Source organism: Globicephala melas, chromosome 5 (genome assembly GCF_963455315.2).
Source record: "Globicephala melas chromosome 5, mGloMel1.2, whole genome shotgun sequence".
Lineage (NCBI taxonomy): Eukaryota > Metazoa > Chordata > Mammalia > Artiodactyla > Delphinidae > Globicephala > Globicephala melas.
Genome location: NC_083318.1, coordinates 90,417,726 through 90,435,314, shown reverse-complemented (window position 1 = coordinate 90,435,314; position 17,589 = coordinate 90,417,726). Strand labels below are relative to the sequence as shown.

The 17,589-nt window shown below is 35.3% G+C and overlaps 1 protein-coding gene across 1 annotated transcript in view; it reads left to right on the top strand.

Moving 5' to 3' along the window:
• Window positions 1-17,589, top strand: part of ADAMTS3 (ADAM metallopeptidase with thrombospondin type 1 motif 3) — a 291,139-nt gene that overhangs the window by 258,356 nt on the left and 15,194 nt on the right. Inside the window, exons 12-18 of the mRNA XM_030877826.3 lie at window positions 1,395-1,540; window positions 2,511-2,686; window positions 4,690-4,823; window positions 6,374-6,497; window positions 9,885-9,965; window positions 11,743-11,906; window positions 17,308-17,473. Coding sequence (XP_030733686.1) covers window positions 1,395-1,540; window positions 2,511-2,686; window positions 4,690-4,823; window positions 6,374-6,497; window positions 9,885-9,965; window positions 11,743-11,906; window positions 17,308-17,473 — 991 coding nt within the window. The remainder of the gene's footprint in view (window positions 1-1,394; window positions 1,541-2,510; window positions 2,687-4,689; window positions 4,824-6,373; window positions 6,498-9,884; window positions 9,966-11,742; window positions 11,907-17,307; window positions 17,474-17,589) is intronic.

Here is a 17,589-nt window from a genome sequence, read left to right as displayed (position 1 = left end):
AGGAAGCGGCAGCTCAGCCGAGTATCTGGGCCCTAATGGGATTTGATTTACTTGCTGGCATCCCATTCCTTGTGAAAGTTGTCCAAAAATAAAGTCATGTGAACTTGTACAGAAGATTTGGCCTTGCTCTTTGGGGAAAGATGCCCAGAAGTTTCAATCTCAAGTTACGTAGTGAGGATCAAATGCTCAGAAACTGGCCCAGTGCCAAGCTACGCTACTCAGGAGGGGAAAGATCACGAAACCCAAAACAAAGGGATGTTAAGAGCTCAAGTTGAAGAGCTTTGACTAGTTTGGAAATAAGATATTGTAGATAGGACCAAAACCTGGCAAAGAAGATTTATATAGCTTTTAGGTCTTCTGAAGCCCTTTAAAGCTCTATTTCGAATGTGTATAAACTGTACTTGCTATGAGAATTACAAACATGATAATAATAATAAAATCTCCCATTATTCACGTTTAAACTCTTAGGCACTATGCTAAACTTGTACAGTGTGTTGCTTTGGGAAAATTCAGTATTACAGACTTCTGACTGAAAAAACAGAAGCAACAATGAGTTGATTCATTTTTGCTTTATGAAAAAGGTATTCTGTAAACCAACTCTGAACATCCAACTTCCCTAAATATATTTGTGTTATGTTTCAATTTCCCAGAATTGAGTTTTAAGAAACACTTTCATTGTATGTACGATAAAAAAGTGAGTCAAAATGTTGGAAGGGAAAAGAACTAACACCTTTTGAGCCTCTGCTGTGTGCTGGGTACTGTAAGCTCTAGGCCTCTACAGTATCCATGTTTTAGTACTCCCCACTTAGTTTTTCCGGTCAGAGAGTCTTACACTACTCATGGTCCTTTCCGGGTCCCAGTTTTCCTCATCAGAAAGGTAAAGATCATATATCTCTCAGAATCATTGTGAAGGAAAATTTTAACAATTATGTACAAGTGTTTTGAAAGTTATATATGTTTTAGATATGTTATGTTAATTATTTTCTAAATTAAGACATATGGTTTCCTGTCATTATTTTAAAGGGGAGCAGATTGCCCTTAAAAAACTCCAGTAATATAGATAATGAGGGATGAAGGGTAGAATAGCACCTACTGGGCAAGTTGGGTGCTCAGATCATCCTTATTGATTATGACGTTTGATACTCACTGGTAAATGTGTCATTTAAAACCTTGTCTGAGTGAATGTTATTTTTTTAATTTTAATTTTATACTTAAAAATGCAAGTGTAAATTACCCAGTGTACAGGGCACTGCTTTGAGATAATTTTAAGTGTATTTTTGCCTGAAAAAGAAAATAAAAAAGAAATGAAGTTCTTCGCTTGGTGATTCTTGTATAACAACTTCAGCTTTAGCATACGCACGATTTTCATGATTGCTTTGTGTCGTTTCCCTAAGTGGTGCTATAAGGGTCATTGCATGTGGAAGAATGCTAATCAGCAAAAACAAGATGGCAACTGGGGATCATGGACCAAATTTGGCTCCTGTTCCCGGACCTGTGGAACTGGTGTTCGCTTTAGAACACGCCAGTGCAATAATCCAATGTGAGTATAACTCCTGTCATTCTGGTTATTGGGATAGACCAGAAAATGCTTCAGTATCATGTCGCTAATGCTCTGTTTCTTGAAGTACATGTAAAACACAGAACATGAAAACTAACGGTTTAAGTTTCTATTTTGGGTAAATCCCCATTTATCAATCTTGTGAAGAGTAGTCCATGGTTAAGATTAGAGATTGTTAAAGAAATTGCTGTTTAGGAGGATTAAGGAGCTGAGCGGGGAAAGCAGATGGCTGTGCTCTTAGGACCTGAGCACCAAGGCTGTGAGACCCGCTGGAGGAAGGTCAGGCCTGCCGGCAGGAGCAACACCAACCAGAGGCTCCCTCACTTCCGAGTTAGGAGAAGAATGCTTCAGAGCTGGTGACGGGAAGATGGTGAAAGAAGGCCAACGAACTGTTGGGGGAAAAGTTATCCTTATAGTAGTTAGAACAGCGAGGGTTCACCATGAGCCACTCTCTGTTCTAAGTGTTTTCAACATGCTAACTCATTTAATCCTCACAGTGTTTCTCTAAGGAAGATTGGATTATTATTTTCATTTTACATATTAGGAAACAGAGGCATAGAGCTGTGATCAGTGTTTCTTTGGGTTGCTTCTACATGTTTTATACATGATATAAAATATAATTTTCCTGAGACCATATACCTGTTTTTTGTTTCTTTATATACTTTTGCTGTGCATTTAAAATACACTGCTTTAATATTTTAAAGCAGTGTATTGAAAAATACACTGCTTTAAAATATACTGATGTAAGTTGAGTTTGGGAATTCCCGCCACCAAACCTCAGCAGGGAGAGGATAGTGCTTTTGGAAAGGGATTGAAAGTAGGAAGTATGAGTTCATTCACTTTGTGCTGGCAGCTCAGAAACCTTGGCTTTCTGTCCTCCAGCATTGTGTCTGCAAGCTTCAACTGCTGGACCAGAGCCAAAAGGCCTTTTTAAATGTTGTCTTTTCTTTAGGCCCATCAATGGTGGTCAGGATTGTCCTGGTGTTAATTTTGAGTACCAGCTTTGTAATACAGAAGAATGCCAAAAACACTTTGAGGACTTCAGAGCCCAGCAGTGCCAGCAGCGTAACTCCCACTTTGAATACCAGAATACCAAACACCACTGGTTGCCATATGAACACCCTGACTGTGAGTAAGATGCCCTCGCTTTTCCTGCTGTGTCGACGGTTACTTAGAGCTTAAGCTTTGTCAACACGCAATCCCTTGGACTCTTGATCTCTACTTGGTGACTTAGAAAACTTGGTGCTTATAGGGGTAGGTCCTCCCGGGTTTCCAAGAATAAGGCTAACACACGCCTTTCTCTAGAGAGGTGAGAATTATGGCATAGCTCCTGGGAAGCAGCATTGCCACCGTCACTACTGGAAAGACAAGTAGAAAGCAACGCCTGGGAGAGATGTTGAGTCTCCTCATGCAACTGAAATCCCTTTACTAGGAAATGCTTCTGGAATATTGTGATCCTTCCTTTCTGAATAACTAGAGAAAAATATAGTTATTTTACAACCAAGTCAGGAATAAGACAAAGACCATTATTTAATAACAAAAGGCACTTCATAACCTTTTACTTCTGTACTGTACACTGGTTATCAAGAAATACACTTGGAAATTCCCTTGTCATGTTTCACTTCTTACCCCTGAATTTTCGGTTAAATCTGTTCAAATGGGAACTTCTTGACAAATTTCTTAGTTGAGTGAATAAAAAGTAGTTACAGAATTATTGTGTGATATAATACACTGCTGAGTTCAGTTTAAAAGCTGTTTTAAAGGAAAGATGCGGGCTTCCCCGGTGGCGCAGAGGTTGAGAGTCCGCCTGCCGATGCAGGGGACAAGGGTTCGTGCCCCGGTCCAGGAAGATCCCACATGCCGTGGAGCGGCTGGGCCCGTGAGCCATGGCCAAAAAAAAAAAAAAAAAAAAAAGGAAAGATGCATATGTGTAGGAATTCAAAATTGCAATGCATTATTTTGATTTATTTTGGGGAAGTGAGTCACATAACTTAGATTTAATTAATGAGATCCTGCAAGAAGCAAAAACTATACTAGGCCTTTGAGTCAAACAAAAGAGAAACCCTAAGACGGGGAAGAGATGGGAAGTGAGTAGACATGAGACTATTATAGGGCTGAGGAGAAAAGTGGCAGAATCTAATTACAATGGGATGAGTGGGAATACAGAAATGAGGATGGGCAGAGGATGCACATCTTGGTATTTGGTATATAACGCAGGGTTTTTTTCACCAAGTTGTCATTCTGTGTTTGGAAAACAAAGTTGGGGGGAAAATGAAATCAAAGAGTAAGTCAGTGCTTGGCATATAATAGGAATGTAATAAATTTTGGAAAGACTCACACTACCATGGTGAAACTTTTAGTATTAAACATATATTTAGTATTAAACATATATTCATTTGCAGAACAGACAGTAGTTGGACTTTTATATAACTAATGCTTACAATACTTCAACTTCTGGTCATCTTATACAAGTTCATTAGACCACTGATCGTTGTTGCAATAGAGTTCTGAAAGTTTAATTTTGAGATATGAATGAGAAATGAGGTCATGGCATAGATGAAGACAGGCAATGAAACTATAAAATTGGTAAGCTTGGTCTATGAGAACCTATATGAGCAAAGAATCTGAAAAAGAATAGATATATGTATATGTATAACTGAATCACTTTGCTGTACACCTAAAACTAACACACTGTAAAACAACTATACTCCAATAAAATTAATTTAAAAAAAAAGAAAAAGAGAAACCCTTTCAGTGCTCTAAGTGTCACTAAAACTAAATTGATGCTGAATGAAATTTATTGAACAGCTGTGGTTAAATCTAGGGTAGCCAGCCATACGACCTGCGTTGCCTGGGACAGTCCCAGTTTATACCTATTGTCCCTGTGTATATTATTAATAGAGCCCCTTTTCACTGTCATAATTATCCCAGTTTAGATGTCAAAGCGTAGGGTCACCCTGGTTTAAACAAATATGCCAAGTATGCATACTTTTCCCCTACTCTTTATTTATTTATACAATTTGTTTTCAGGAAACCACATTGAAACTGTATATTTTACAAACAAAATAAACTATACTGTTCAAATATACCATTTTACATAAATAGTCGACTTAATCCTCCATCTTATGCAGCCAAGAAAAGATGCCACCTCTACTGTCAATCCAAAGAGACTGGAGATGTTGCTTATATGAAACAGCTGGTGCATGACGGAACGCGCTGCTCTTACAAAGACCCATACAGCATATGTGTGCGCGGAGAGTGTGTGGTGAGTTCAGATTGCTTCCCCCAAAGCTTCGTACAGTAGTGTGCAATTCTACTTTTCCTTTCATTCATCTGCATATTTTCAAAAATATTTTAACTCTTATCTGAGATCACATTACAATGAGGATCTATGAATAGTTCAGTAGCTAAGCTAAATTGGGAAGAAATTGCAATTAATCAAATCAAACTTTGGTCACTGGCAAAATCAAGATTTAATTAGTTTTCCTAATTTCCAGCCAAATGCATTTTTGGCGGCTTCCTCTGATACCTCAAGGCTGGGAATACAACTTGGGAACCATGCCTTGGCTTTGAGTATATTATAGTAGCCATCCACTAATACAATACCAAGTCTTTTTAAAAAATTCAATGCTAAATGTGTTTTATCGTTTGTTTAAAAGATGATAGAAACTTCTCTTTCTCCCTGTCTCACCTTCCAATTAATTCTAAGTTTAAACACTGAGTTCCACATCAGAACAAAAGTACTAGTGAAGATGCAAAAACTGTCTTTTGCCCATTTAATCTTTTCTTTAATGCAGTTAACTTTCTGTTCATGTTCACAGGTTAAAGCGATAAGAAATTATCCTTATTAACCGAACACATTGCTCCTGTTTGATTCGTTTTCACTTCAGCATAACTAAAGTGTTATATAAAAGAATCTCAAATTCGCAGATGTCTCATAGCTGAACAAAAATTTCTTTAAAGTAGAATCTGTGTTTTGTCCATCTTTCACCTCCCACAGTATCTGGTGCATTAAATGTATATGTTGTCGGTATTTTCTCTGCTCACTCTCATCCCAAACTTATGAGTGCAGTATCATTATCATTATCCAACACTGATTTATATTAAGGACCTACCCCAGTTTAGAAAACTTTTCAGTAGTTCCCTGTTAAATTAATGTGAAAATATAAACTCTTCCTGATACTCAACACCTTCCACAGCCTGTGATTTGCAGATCTTTCACTATTCTTCACCACCATACAACGCTAACTTTCCATTAGTTTAGGTATGGTTCACATATTATTATCTGAACCCACTTTTGATGACTTCTGTGGCTCTGTTTTAATCCCTTTTTATTCTTGAATTGCCTTTCCACACTGTCTGTTCCTTCAGGGCACTATGAAAATCTCCACTACATCTGTGATGTTTTGTCTCACATCCCTTACCAACTTGTAAAGTCTGTACTAATAGACAACTCACTATTTTAGTATTCATCTTTATAAATATGAAGGCAACAAGGGAGAAACGCCTCTTAATTGTGTCTCCTCAGCATCAGCTACAACTCCTGCGTTCCACAAATGTTTGATGATTGCCTATGTATGACGGGGGAAACACTTCATTAGACCGAGGGAAATTTATACTTTACTGCCCAGAGTACAAGTCATTTTATTTCATAGTAGTTCTTTAAAAGACTGAGGGATTAAAAATCAGAGCTAGAGAGGAATGTTGGTTCCTGTCTGTGGGCCGATGATGAAACAAATGGTGTATCATTCTACAGGATGCTGACCTTTACTTGGCACGTTAAACTTAGCTACATTTAATATCTTCTCTCCCCAGAAAGTGGGCTGTGATAAAGAAATCGGTTCTAACAAGGTTGAGGATAAGTGTGGGGTCTGTGGAGGAGATAATTCCCATTGTCGAACCGTAAAGGGGACGTTTACCAGAACACCCAGGAAGCTTGGTAAGATGAGGTCTCTCGTGAATTCAGTATCCTTCTCCATGATTTGCATTTGTCTGAGACTTCTTTTAGGAATGCCGCACTTTCTCTATAAACATTAAAAAATTAGCTGCTGATTTATTTTTATTCAGATTACCTTTTAAGGAATTATTTTAACAACTTTGACAATTCATACTTCATAGTGTCCATGATAAAAAATAAATCTACTAAATGTAGATAAGGAACAAATAAAACCAATATCAATTATAGTTGATATTATTTTATTATTTTATCAATTAAAGTCTTTTTTGTTTAATTCTGTGTCCTTAATAAAATGCATTAAACCTAATTATTAGAATTAATGCTTATTTTGAATTTTCTGTTGCACATAAATTGATCAGAAGTTAAAAATATTATAAAACTTTAAATACAACTTTAAAAATATTACATTCATTTTGCTTCTTTTATAAGTGAACAAGTTTATCCTATTTATAAATCTATAAATCTAGGGTCTATATTTCACATAATATTTACAAGTTTATATCAAACAAGTTTGAGGTACATACAACCAAAAAATAACCTGAGGTATAATTGCTTATGTGTTTGAATTTCTCTGCTTGTTACACAGTCAATGGCCTGGACTCAGGCATGTGGTGAAGGTTCGTCAGATGGAACCAAAAGCAAATAATATGCAAAATTATTAGTATTTTCATAATAATACATTGGAATTTTCATAAGACTTAGATATAAACATTGATTACTGAATAATTTCTTTAAATTTGTAACAAATATTGTTCAGTTATTCCACAAATTTATTGGACAAATGTCTCTGAGAATTCAGCATTTAAAGATAAATTTAATGTGAGGCTTCCCTTGAAAAGCTTCTCTTACATCCAAGATATAGTCTCTTATAGAATAACAGAAAACAAGATAAAACAAAACAAAAACAAAGATTTGGTTTACTTTGAGCACATTGTCATAGCGCTAATTTTTCCTTTTAGAAAAATAAGAAGTATAAAAAACTGTTCTTTATTCAAATAGAGTAATTCTCTTAGTTCTTTTTGCTCCCATTATACCCCAGGTACGCAGCTCAAGCCATTTCCACACATATCAGCTTTGCTCTTTGATATATTTAGAGCTAGACAGAGGTAGTTGATTATATTCTAATGTGTTTTTCTTAAGCATTCCCTACTCTAGTTACTGATATCTTTGCTATTCCTGTGTGATAATTTACTATGCTTTGTACTTTGAAAATTGTTAAAAATCAAATATTGCCATTTCTGGCTGATTGTATGATTTTAATAAAGCAAACAGAATTAGAATTATATACGTATACAATGGTTTTGGTGGAGTAACGTGATTTTCTCCATCTTAATGTGAAATAATTCACCGTGCTTTCTTTATTGCAGTTACGTATTGTTCGTTTAGGTGTAAAATAATTAATTTTTTATTCCCAGAGTGAATGAATGTAAAGAAAATGGTTTTTACCATTATTATCCATTCTATATTATGTGTAATAAAAGGCAGTGATACTTTTTTTCAGATAACTCAAAAATTATGCTAAACCTGTGAATCAAGTTCTGAAGAAGAGAAGAAAGCTTTAATCAGTCATACAGATTCAAACTGTTTGAAGATAATCTAACATCCATTTCTTTGAACTAATGTTATCATCGTAGTTATTCAATAGACTAATTAACCTTTTCCAACAGGGAAAAATTTAAGCAAGAGGTGCCGTAAAGAATTCAAGTTGCTGGAAAATGAAATCTGCAAGTATTCAACTTCAAATCACCTATATCATTTCTCATTCACGCTTAGTCTTACTTTCATTGACTATTAACAGTTTACTGGCATTAGCTAACTGTTATAAATGCATTTTGACTTCAACATATAAAATTATGGAACATATTTTATATATTACCTAATAAAATATATATAGCTTATAGTATAGTCAATGAAACAGCAAGACTTTGATAAACATTGAACCCTCCACTAATTAAAGACATTCTATTTAAGGGAAGATGAGAGGCGCCTTCACTTTACCCAAAGGAGCTCGTAATATTTCTCTTGCTGAAACAAGGGAAGCTAAAAATGTACTGGGTAAGTTGTAGCAAACTGCAGAAAGATGGGCATCCATAAATGGCATCAAGCTGTTTTGCTACACTTGGCATCTTAAGCATGTTACTTCCAGCTATTGCACTCAGGCAGACATGGTACATTTCAGGTACTGAGTATCACCCAGGCTCAGGTGCTGAAAACCCTGACCCCAAAGTGAGCACTCCATTTAGTTAAGACACTAATAAATATTGTAAAAGAGTTAGGTAAATCTACACAAAGGTAATAATTGTCAATATAGGAAATGACAGAAAAACAGATTTCTTTCTGATTCCATAAGCAATTTTGTATTTATAACTGAATTTCTGTCAATACTTGTAATATATGAATTATAGGTTTCATGATGCAATGAAGGTGTATAAGTTGCATAATCTTCCTAGATTCATTTTTTTCTTACAAGCGAGGTAAAACATCTTGGTTTCTCTATTTGCCCTGATTATTGTTGATTTATGGTTAGGATCTTAATTCTAAACGGCCTTAAGATAATTTTTAGGACACGTGATAATACTAAGAAAGTTTGTTATATAAGACAATGACTGCAATACGATTGATATGTGATTTTAAAACCCAAGACAAGCTATTCAGCATATTGGTTTTGTGATTTCTCAATTAGAAGATTGAACTTAGGGTATGTGTAGAGGCAATGCACAACATAACCTGCAGACATATTCCAACCAGATCTACAGCACATATTTTAAAACATTCCCCTTTAAAATGTGTTTAAAGCTTTCAAATTAATTGCTGATCACAATATAAATGAAAGCTACTCATGGATTTTTCTTTTGTAATTTCTTTAGAATAAAGCAGGTGTTTAAATCTGAAGATATTTCATGAGTTAGAAGTTCAGCTGTTTATACTTGCCACTTAGGCTTTTAAAATAGTATATAGACAGATAAAATATATCAAGAAGTTCACCAACTAATTGCGCTAAAAATGGACCCCTATTCAAAAGGATGGTTTAGAAAACTAAAATCACATCGGAGGGACACAGGGGAGTATAGTATTTGCCTGAATTATTGTTGATACAATTTGTAGGTCAGCACAAAATAAGTGACTAATGGGTTAGAAACTAGATTAATTTTTTTTTCCTCAACTTAATTAAAAAAAGATTCCTCTGATCTTATGCCAGATGTCACAAAAGCTACCAATGCTTTGAAATTAATTTCTGAAACTGCTTCTTTCGGTTTATGGATGCCCTCTTCTGCACACAGGAGCAGTTAGAATGTAATGCCTGACTAACCATGGTTGTTGCTTTTGTTTTCTTCTTTGCTCCCTCCAATATTTACTACACATGCAAAGGGTACCTTAAGATGTTTGATATACCCCCTGGTGCTAGACATGTGTTAATCCAAGAAGACGAGGCTTCTCCTCATATTCTTGGTAAGTGTTTCTGTCTGCTGGCTCTGCTTTAACATGCACTGAAAACATAGAAATGTCAAAGAAATAATATATAGAGATACATATCTATGTATCTCTATATATACACATAAAATTCAAAATTATATGTAAATGCATTATTATGTGATTTTTGTTGGTCATTTCTCCCAACTATTCTTTCTCTAAAATAAGAAATATTCAAAACTAGAGTTTTAACTTTTGGTGAAACCTGGGTTGGTTCATCATGACATGAGAGAAAAAAATAATTTCACAGGTTTGAATTTGTTATGCATTTTTGCTCTGTATTAGGAGATGAGAAAAATAAATGTTAATAAAATGCACTAAATTAAGAATAATATCAGAAAAATTTGCCATATTTATGTTGACAAATTAGTTCTGATATTTTGGTTGGTGCCATACTGCATGCCTCTTCTTTTAGCGCATTTTAAGTTCTTTGACTGAAAAGCAACCACATCTGGATTTTACTAGTCCAATAAAAATTTTCCTGATATCTGTTATGTGTCCAGTTTCTGACTGGCACATGCAGATTCATTTTCTGCATGTTTTCTGTTTATTATCTGCAAATTATCCTGTTTATAATTTCTAAAAGAAGATTCTTTTCCTCCTTTATGAGAGGATCACGTAGAAATGTCACTCTAAAGGGGTTTGTATTCAAAGTGAACATACAAATGTAAACATAGCTTTCACATATTCCTTGAGCTATAAAAGCACTAAGAAGATTTCTGAAACTGACACATCTGTCAAACCTATGAAAATTTATAGTAAATTACTTTTTTAAACTCATGTAACTTAAAAAAATGGATTGTTTTATGGTGTTTCGTAGAATTTTTTTCTTTTTGGTATTTAAAGTATATTCACTACTAGATTCCAAAGTAGTCTCTGCTGTCTAGCTGTATTTCTTTCTCCAGTAACTGAAATTCCCTACTTTTGATTCTAGAATTCAGGTTATTCTCCTTGGAAAAATTAGACTAGTTTAAAAATTTCAAGGGGAATAAATGCATTTAACTAAAATTACTCATGTTTTCTGCACATTTTCGGTAATGGTAGCAACTTTTGAAATTTTATTTCCTAACATCATTAAATGCCGATGTACCTCCAAACTTTAAAATCCCGTTTCTTATTTTTTATCCATTAGAGAAAGCATTTTATTTTATAAGGCATAGTAAATCTATAGTATATTACAAATTCTATCACCAGTAAAGAGCTTTTCCTTGTCATATAAGTTGGTAATGTGACCTTAGAATTTTATAGTCATAAGGACTAATTGTTTGTTGGCCTAAAAATTAGTTCAACTATTTTGAGTACCTATAATATTTTGCCTTAACTTGAAAGAGATACACAGTAAAAAAAAAAGACATTGTGTTATATTCTGTCCTAGCATAAATCTTTTGTATTAATTGTTGTGGAAATAGCCATTATTTTAAAAATATTTCCACCTTCCTGAGGAAATGTATATGATGAATGGGTTAGAAACTGTTGACCCCTTCGGCAGTGTTTTCAAATGGGAATATTTGTTAATTTTTATTTCTTATTCAACCATCTTGCCACAGTTTTTAACTGGTTAGGAATGCTTCTTGAGAATTTTGAATGCCTAATGAATGAAGTAGGAGTCCTATCAGAAGTAACACTCATTTTGATTGCTTTGATGCTCATAAACACGGTCCTTCATTTATAGAAGGGGATAGACTTAATATGGATCTTCAAAGCTGTAATATGATAAAATAAAATGTATGCCGGTTACTCATTTTTCATCCTTCAGCAATTAAGAATCAGGCTACAGGCCACTACATTTTAAATGGCAAAGGGGAGGAAGCCAAGTCGAAGACCTTCATAGATCTTGGCGTGGAATGGGATTATAACATTGAAGATGACATTGAAACTCTCCACACCGATGGACCTTTACATGATCCTGTTATTGTCTTGGTATGTGGCATTACAGGCTCACTATGTAGTTGGTTTAGTTTACATTTTTATAATTAATTTATCTCACAACATGTTTACCTTGCTTGTTTTTTATAATTCCATGTATCCTCCCCTCTTTATTCTTTGGGCAGTTTTGTCATATATTTTATTATATATATGTTATAAACCAAATAATACAGTATTACGATTTTTGATTTTAGTAATCAGTTATGTTTTAAAGACAAGAAGAGAAAAAATAGATTTTTATATTTAGCCACATATTTACCATCTCTGATGCTCTTCGTTTTTCTCTGTAAATCTGATTTTCCATCTAGTATCATTTACCTTCAATATAAAGAACTTCCCTTAGCATTTCTCGTGGTACAGGTATGCATGCTAGCAAATTATTCTCTTAGCTTTCAATTCTCTGAAAACATCTTTATTTCACCCTCATTCTTAAAGGATATCTTCACTAGATATAAAATTGGGAGTGGCTAGTTTTTGTTTTGTTTTTTTCTCTCTCTCAGCACTTTAAAGATGTTTTTCTGTTGTTGTAGGGAGTTCCAGGAATTTGGGGGCTGATCTAGGAAATAGATATGACCATGAGGTGGCAGTAGCACCCACACATATTGTTTGGGTGGTACCTTAGCAGGTTTGCTTATGGGGCCACCATCAGGAGGGAGACAAGGGCAAGGTAACTCGTGAGGGAAGGGGAACTCGAGAAGGGGTTTATGTGTCTAGGTGATGTCACTCAGCAGCACAGCGGGGAGACTCTGGGTCTGAGAATTCCAAAAGGTAGCAGCAGCAGCTTGGGGTCCTGATGGCCACAAAGTCTTATTTATAATTAGTGGATTTGGGGTGCAAAGCAAGCAGGCTCCAGATGGCTAGAAATCTACTTTTTTGGGCTACATTTAAAACAACTGGATATATGAAAATCTGAGCTTGGTGCCAGCTGGCTTTAGAGCTAATGGGTGGGTCTCAACTTGCTGTGAATAAATAAGCAACCTAGGGCCCAATATACAGGAGCTGTCTTTGACTCATTTATGTAGCATTTGTCTTCTTGAAGCTGTTATTTATGATGAGAAGTCAACCTCATTTAGGTTGCTGCTGTGCATTTAATGTGTCAGTTTTCTCTGGCTGCATTTTACAATTTTCTCCTTTTTGTTTTGGTTTGGTTTGTTTCGTAGTTTGTCTGCGGCATGCTTAGTTTGTGATGTTCTTTGTATGTATCTGGCTTGGGGTTCACCAAGCATCTTGGCTCTGTAGGTTGATGTTTTTCACCAGATTGAGGTAAATTTTCCATTATGTCTTCAAGTTTATGTTTTTTTCCCCATCTCTTTCTTTTCTATTCCTGGGACTCATTTACATGTATGTTAAACCAGTTGAAATTGTTCCACAAGTGTCTTAGACTTTGTTCAATCCTTTTGTAGTCTTTGTCTTTTCTCTGTTCTTCAAATTGGATAATTTCTGTTGAACTGTGTTCAAGTTCACTGACTGTCTTATGTGGTCTCCAATCTGTCATTGAGCCCATCCAGTAAAGTTTACATGTCAGATGGTGTACTTTTGTTTTCTAGAATTTCCATTCGGTTCTTTTTTCTTTTTTTATAATTTTCATTTCTCTGCTGAGATGTCCATGTATTTTCACTCATTATGTCCAACTTTTCCTCTAAGTCCTGAGATTTCATACTGTCTGCTTCTATGGGCTGCTTTTTTTTTTTCTTGATTATGGTTCACATTTTCATACTTCTTACACATTTTTATTGTACACTGAGCAGTATAGATGATAAATTGTAGGGCATTTGGTTTATGTTGCCTTCCTTAAAAGCACTAGGTTTTATTCTGTCTGGTAGTTAATTTATTGTCCATTCCCACTAATCCTTTGAGGCTTGGTTTATCCTTTCTTAGGGCTGGTGTATTTCAATTTTGTTCTTATTTTTATGGCATGGCTTTCTGGTGCCTTAACTGAATACCTGAAGTGTTAAGGAGGCCGTAAGAACACCTAGGGCCCTCAGCCCTGCCTGTCCTCAGGTATCTCTGTCCTGCTCTCAGCCCTGCAGCAGCCATTCATTCACAGACATCATGGTGTCTTGGCCTGGGCATGCACGGACCAGCCCTCAGACTCAGACCCATGCAGCTTTCTGGACCACCCTCCATAAAGCCCCCTTTTCTTTAGTGCCCTGCCCTGAAAGTTCCAGAACTCCACCCTCCTCAGTTCAGTGAGACTGCTGTCTTGGCTTGGGCTCCAGCTTCCAGTACCAGGGTCCAGACCTGGCCCTGTCAGGAAGCCAGGACCCTCCTGGCATGTTACTCTTCTCACAGGGATCATTGTCCTTTGCCATGTTATTTATTGCAGAAAAAATTCCCTCAAATATTCTATCCAGTTTTATTGTTTTCAATATCAGGAAGGCAACCTATTACTTCCTCATGGACGAAAGCAGAAGCCATCAACTTAATTTGAATATTGTTAGATTCTGTATACCAGTATTTATTGGATTCCCTGTAAAAATATTATACTAATCTAAAATCAAATCTTCCCACTCAGTTCTAAGTCTTCTTTTAAATTTGAAAATTATTTCTCATTGATAAAGTGTCTGTTCAAATCTTTTGCCCATTGTTAAAGTAGGTTGCTTTTTTCTTTTTAAGTTTTCAGAGTTCTTTATATACACTCAATATATAAGTCCTCTGTGAAATGTGGCTTTCAAATATTTTCTTCTACTCTGTAGTTTCTTTTCCTTCTCTTAGTAGTGTCTTTCACAAAGAAAATATTTTAACTTTATTGAAGTCCAATTTATCAATTTTTCCTTTTATGCATCAAGACTTTCTTATTATATAAGATTTTTTTTTTTTTGCCGAATCCAAGGTCAAAATATTTTCCTTTTTTGGTAAGTTTTACATTTTAATCATTTAAATTTATGAACCATTTAAGCTAATTTTTATATACATTTTGTCTAGGTTAGGTTCTTAGTTTTGCATATGGGTGTCCATATTATCTATTGTTGCATAACAGATTACCCCAAACTTGGTGGCTGAACACAAGCAACATTATTATCTCATAGTTTCTCTGGGTCGGGTATCTGGTAGTAGCTTATTACCTGGCTAGTTCTGGCTCAGGGAATCTCATGAGGATGCTCTCAGCTCTGGCGGCAGTCACCTCAAGGCTCCAGTGCAGAGAATCTTTTCAGTTCCCAGCTCAATCACATGGTTGTTGAAAGGCCTTGGAAGATTGCTCCCAAGCTTCTCCACATGGTGGTTGGCAGGCTTCTGTTCCTTACTACATGAGCCCACTGGCTGCTTAAGTGTCCTGTCCACGTGACAGCTGGCTTCCAACAGTGAGTGATTCAAGTGACTGAGAAAGTGAGAGAGTGCAACCAAGACAAAAGTCAGTCTTAACCTAATCTTAGAAGTGACATCCTTTCATGTCTGCTGCTATTTACTACAAGTAAGTCACTGAGTCCAGCCCCCCACTGAAGGGGAGAAGAATTAAGCTCCATTTATTGAGAGGGAAAGTGTCAAAAGACTTGTGGACACATTTTTTAAGCCACCACAGTGTCCAGCACCATTTGTTGAAAAAACTGTCCTTTCTCCATTAAATTGCCTTTTCATCTATATCAAAAATTAATTGTCCAAATTTAAGTGGGCTTATTTCTAGACTCTCATTCTCTTCCTTAGGTTAGATAACTTTATAGGAAAATATACATTAATCAAACTTTTATTTAGATTATTTTAAGTTTGAATGATTGGAGATCAGAAGCTCTGTTTTACTCGTATGTAATGACAGAGCGTTCTTTTCCAGGAGCACAGGTGTCTGGCCTCAGAGCCCTGCCTTAAGTCTTTGCCAGTGATATTAGTGTGACCCCAGGGAGCCATGTGGGCTGGCGATATAAGAAGGAAATGTGTAGCTAGGACAGGGGTTATGGACAAGCTGTGCTCTGTCATCATGGCCTTTCTTTTCCTCTCTGAAAGACTGGAACCCCAGATTCGGAGCCCCAGAGCATGGCAGGTAGGCCATCTGGGGTTGAAAGCTTAGACATCTGGCCACATATAAGGGCCAATATAGGGATTGATGCTCAATTTTTAATACTGTTTTAAAAACAAAGACTAAGGGGGAAAAAAGAGAACCCAGATAACCAAATCCTTCATCCTAGCGGGTTTAGTATCAAACAAAAGCTGTTTCTAAAAGTTTAGTTTAAAACACTAATGAACTGCACATGTTTCTCCTTTTGTGTAATTGATATAATCCTATAAAAGCTACATGAAAGTCATTAAAAACTATTTTTTTAAAAAAGAGTGCTTTGCTAATGAACTAAAAATCAAATAAAAAACAGAATATGTTTGCAAAGTTTCTTATAAAAAGGATTAAAACTCCTATTGCATAGATTATTTAGGAAAAAAAGGTATGTATAGCAATAAAAAAAAGAGGACCTAACATGAGCATGCAACACATAGTGGGCAAAATACAAGTGACCATTAAACTTTACTGTTTATCAAATAAATAACAATTAAGACAACCAACTTTTGCCCATTCGGTTAACAAAGAGGAAAGTGATATAATATGCAGTGCTGAATGGGGGCATTGTCATATACTTTCATCATGAAAGTAATAATTGTTCTAACTATTCTGAAGGGCCATTCACTAGTCTATTATGAGAGCTATAAAAAAGTGTTTGTACCGTTTAGCATACTAAAGAGAATCAGAAGTCATCACAAAACTGGGGATAAAATATAAATATTCATTTATATGATTAAATAACGCACACTAGGATTAAACACTATGCTGACATTTAAAAGTATGTCTTCAAAGAATATTTACTGTCTTGGGAAATGTGTGTGACACATTAAGTGAAATAAGACCAGAGAAGTATGTATGTGTGTACACACACACACACACACACACACACACACACACACACACAGATAATATGCAGATATCTTGAGGCTATATTCCCAAATAATAAAAGTGACTTTAGTTTTCTCTGGTTTACTGGAATTATGGATGATTTTTATTTTCTTTATATTTTTCCATGATGTCTATATTTTCTGGATGGAACATTATTATCTCTATTATCATAACAAAACAGTCTTTCAAACAATAATTTTTAAGTACACTCAGGAGATATATAACTTGAGGAAATTTGTGGTGAATTTTATTGTAAGGTTATTATTTTTATAATACAAATTTTTTTCTTACTCCTCGGTGGATTTTTTTTTACTTTTTAATGCCAAGATATTTTATATATTTGCTTTTTTTTTTCTTAAACAGGGCATACCTGTACTTTAGTGATAGAAAAACATTCTATTTTTAGAAGCTACTTGAAAGTCTTCCAACTTTAATAAGATACACATTCTGAAATATTTGTAATTTTTTCATTCAAATTTAATACTCTCTCAGGTGATTTACATATCTATTTCATGTGTATGTTAGATTATACCTCAAGAGAATGATACGCGCTCTAGCCTGACATATAAGTACATCATCCATGAGGACTCTGCACCTACAATCAACAACAACAATGTCATCCAGGAAGAATTAGATACTTTTGAGTGGGCATTGAAGAGCTGGTCTCAGTGTTCCAAACCCTGTGGTGGAGGTAACAATTGAACACATTTATTATATTAAAATGTAATTCATATAAAAGCCAATCTTCTTTCTTCTGCCTTAAGGATTATCTCTAATTGAGGCCACAATCTGAGAAACACCAACTAT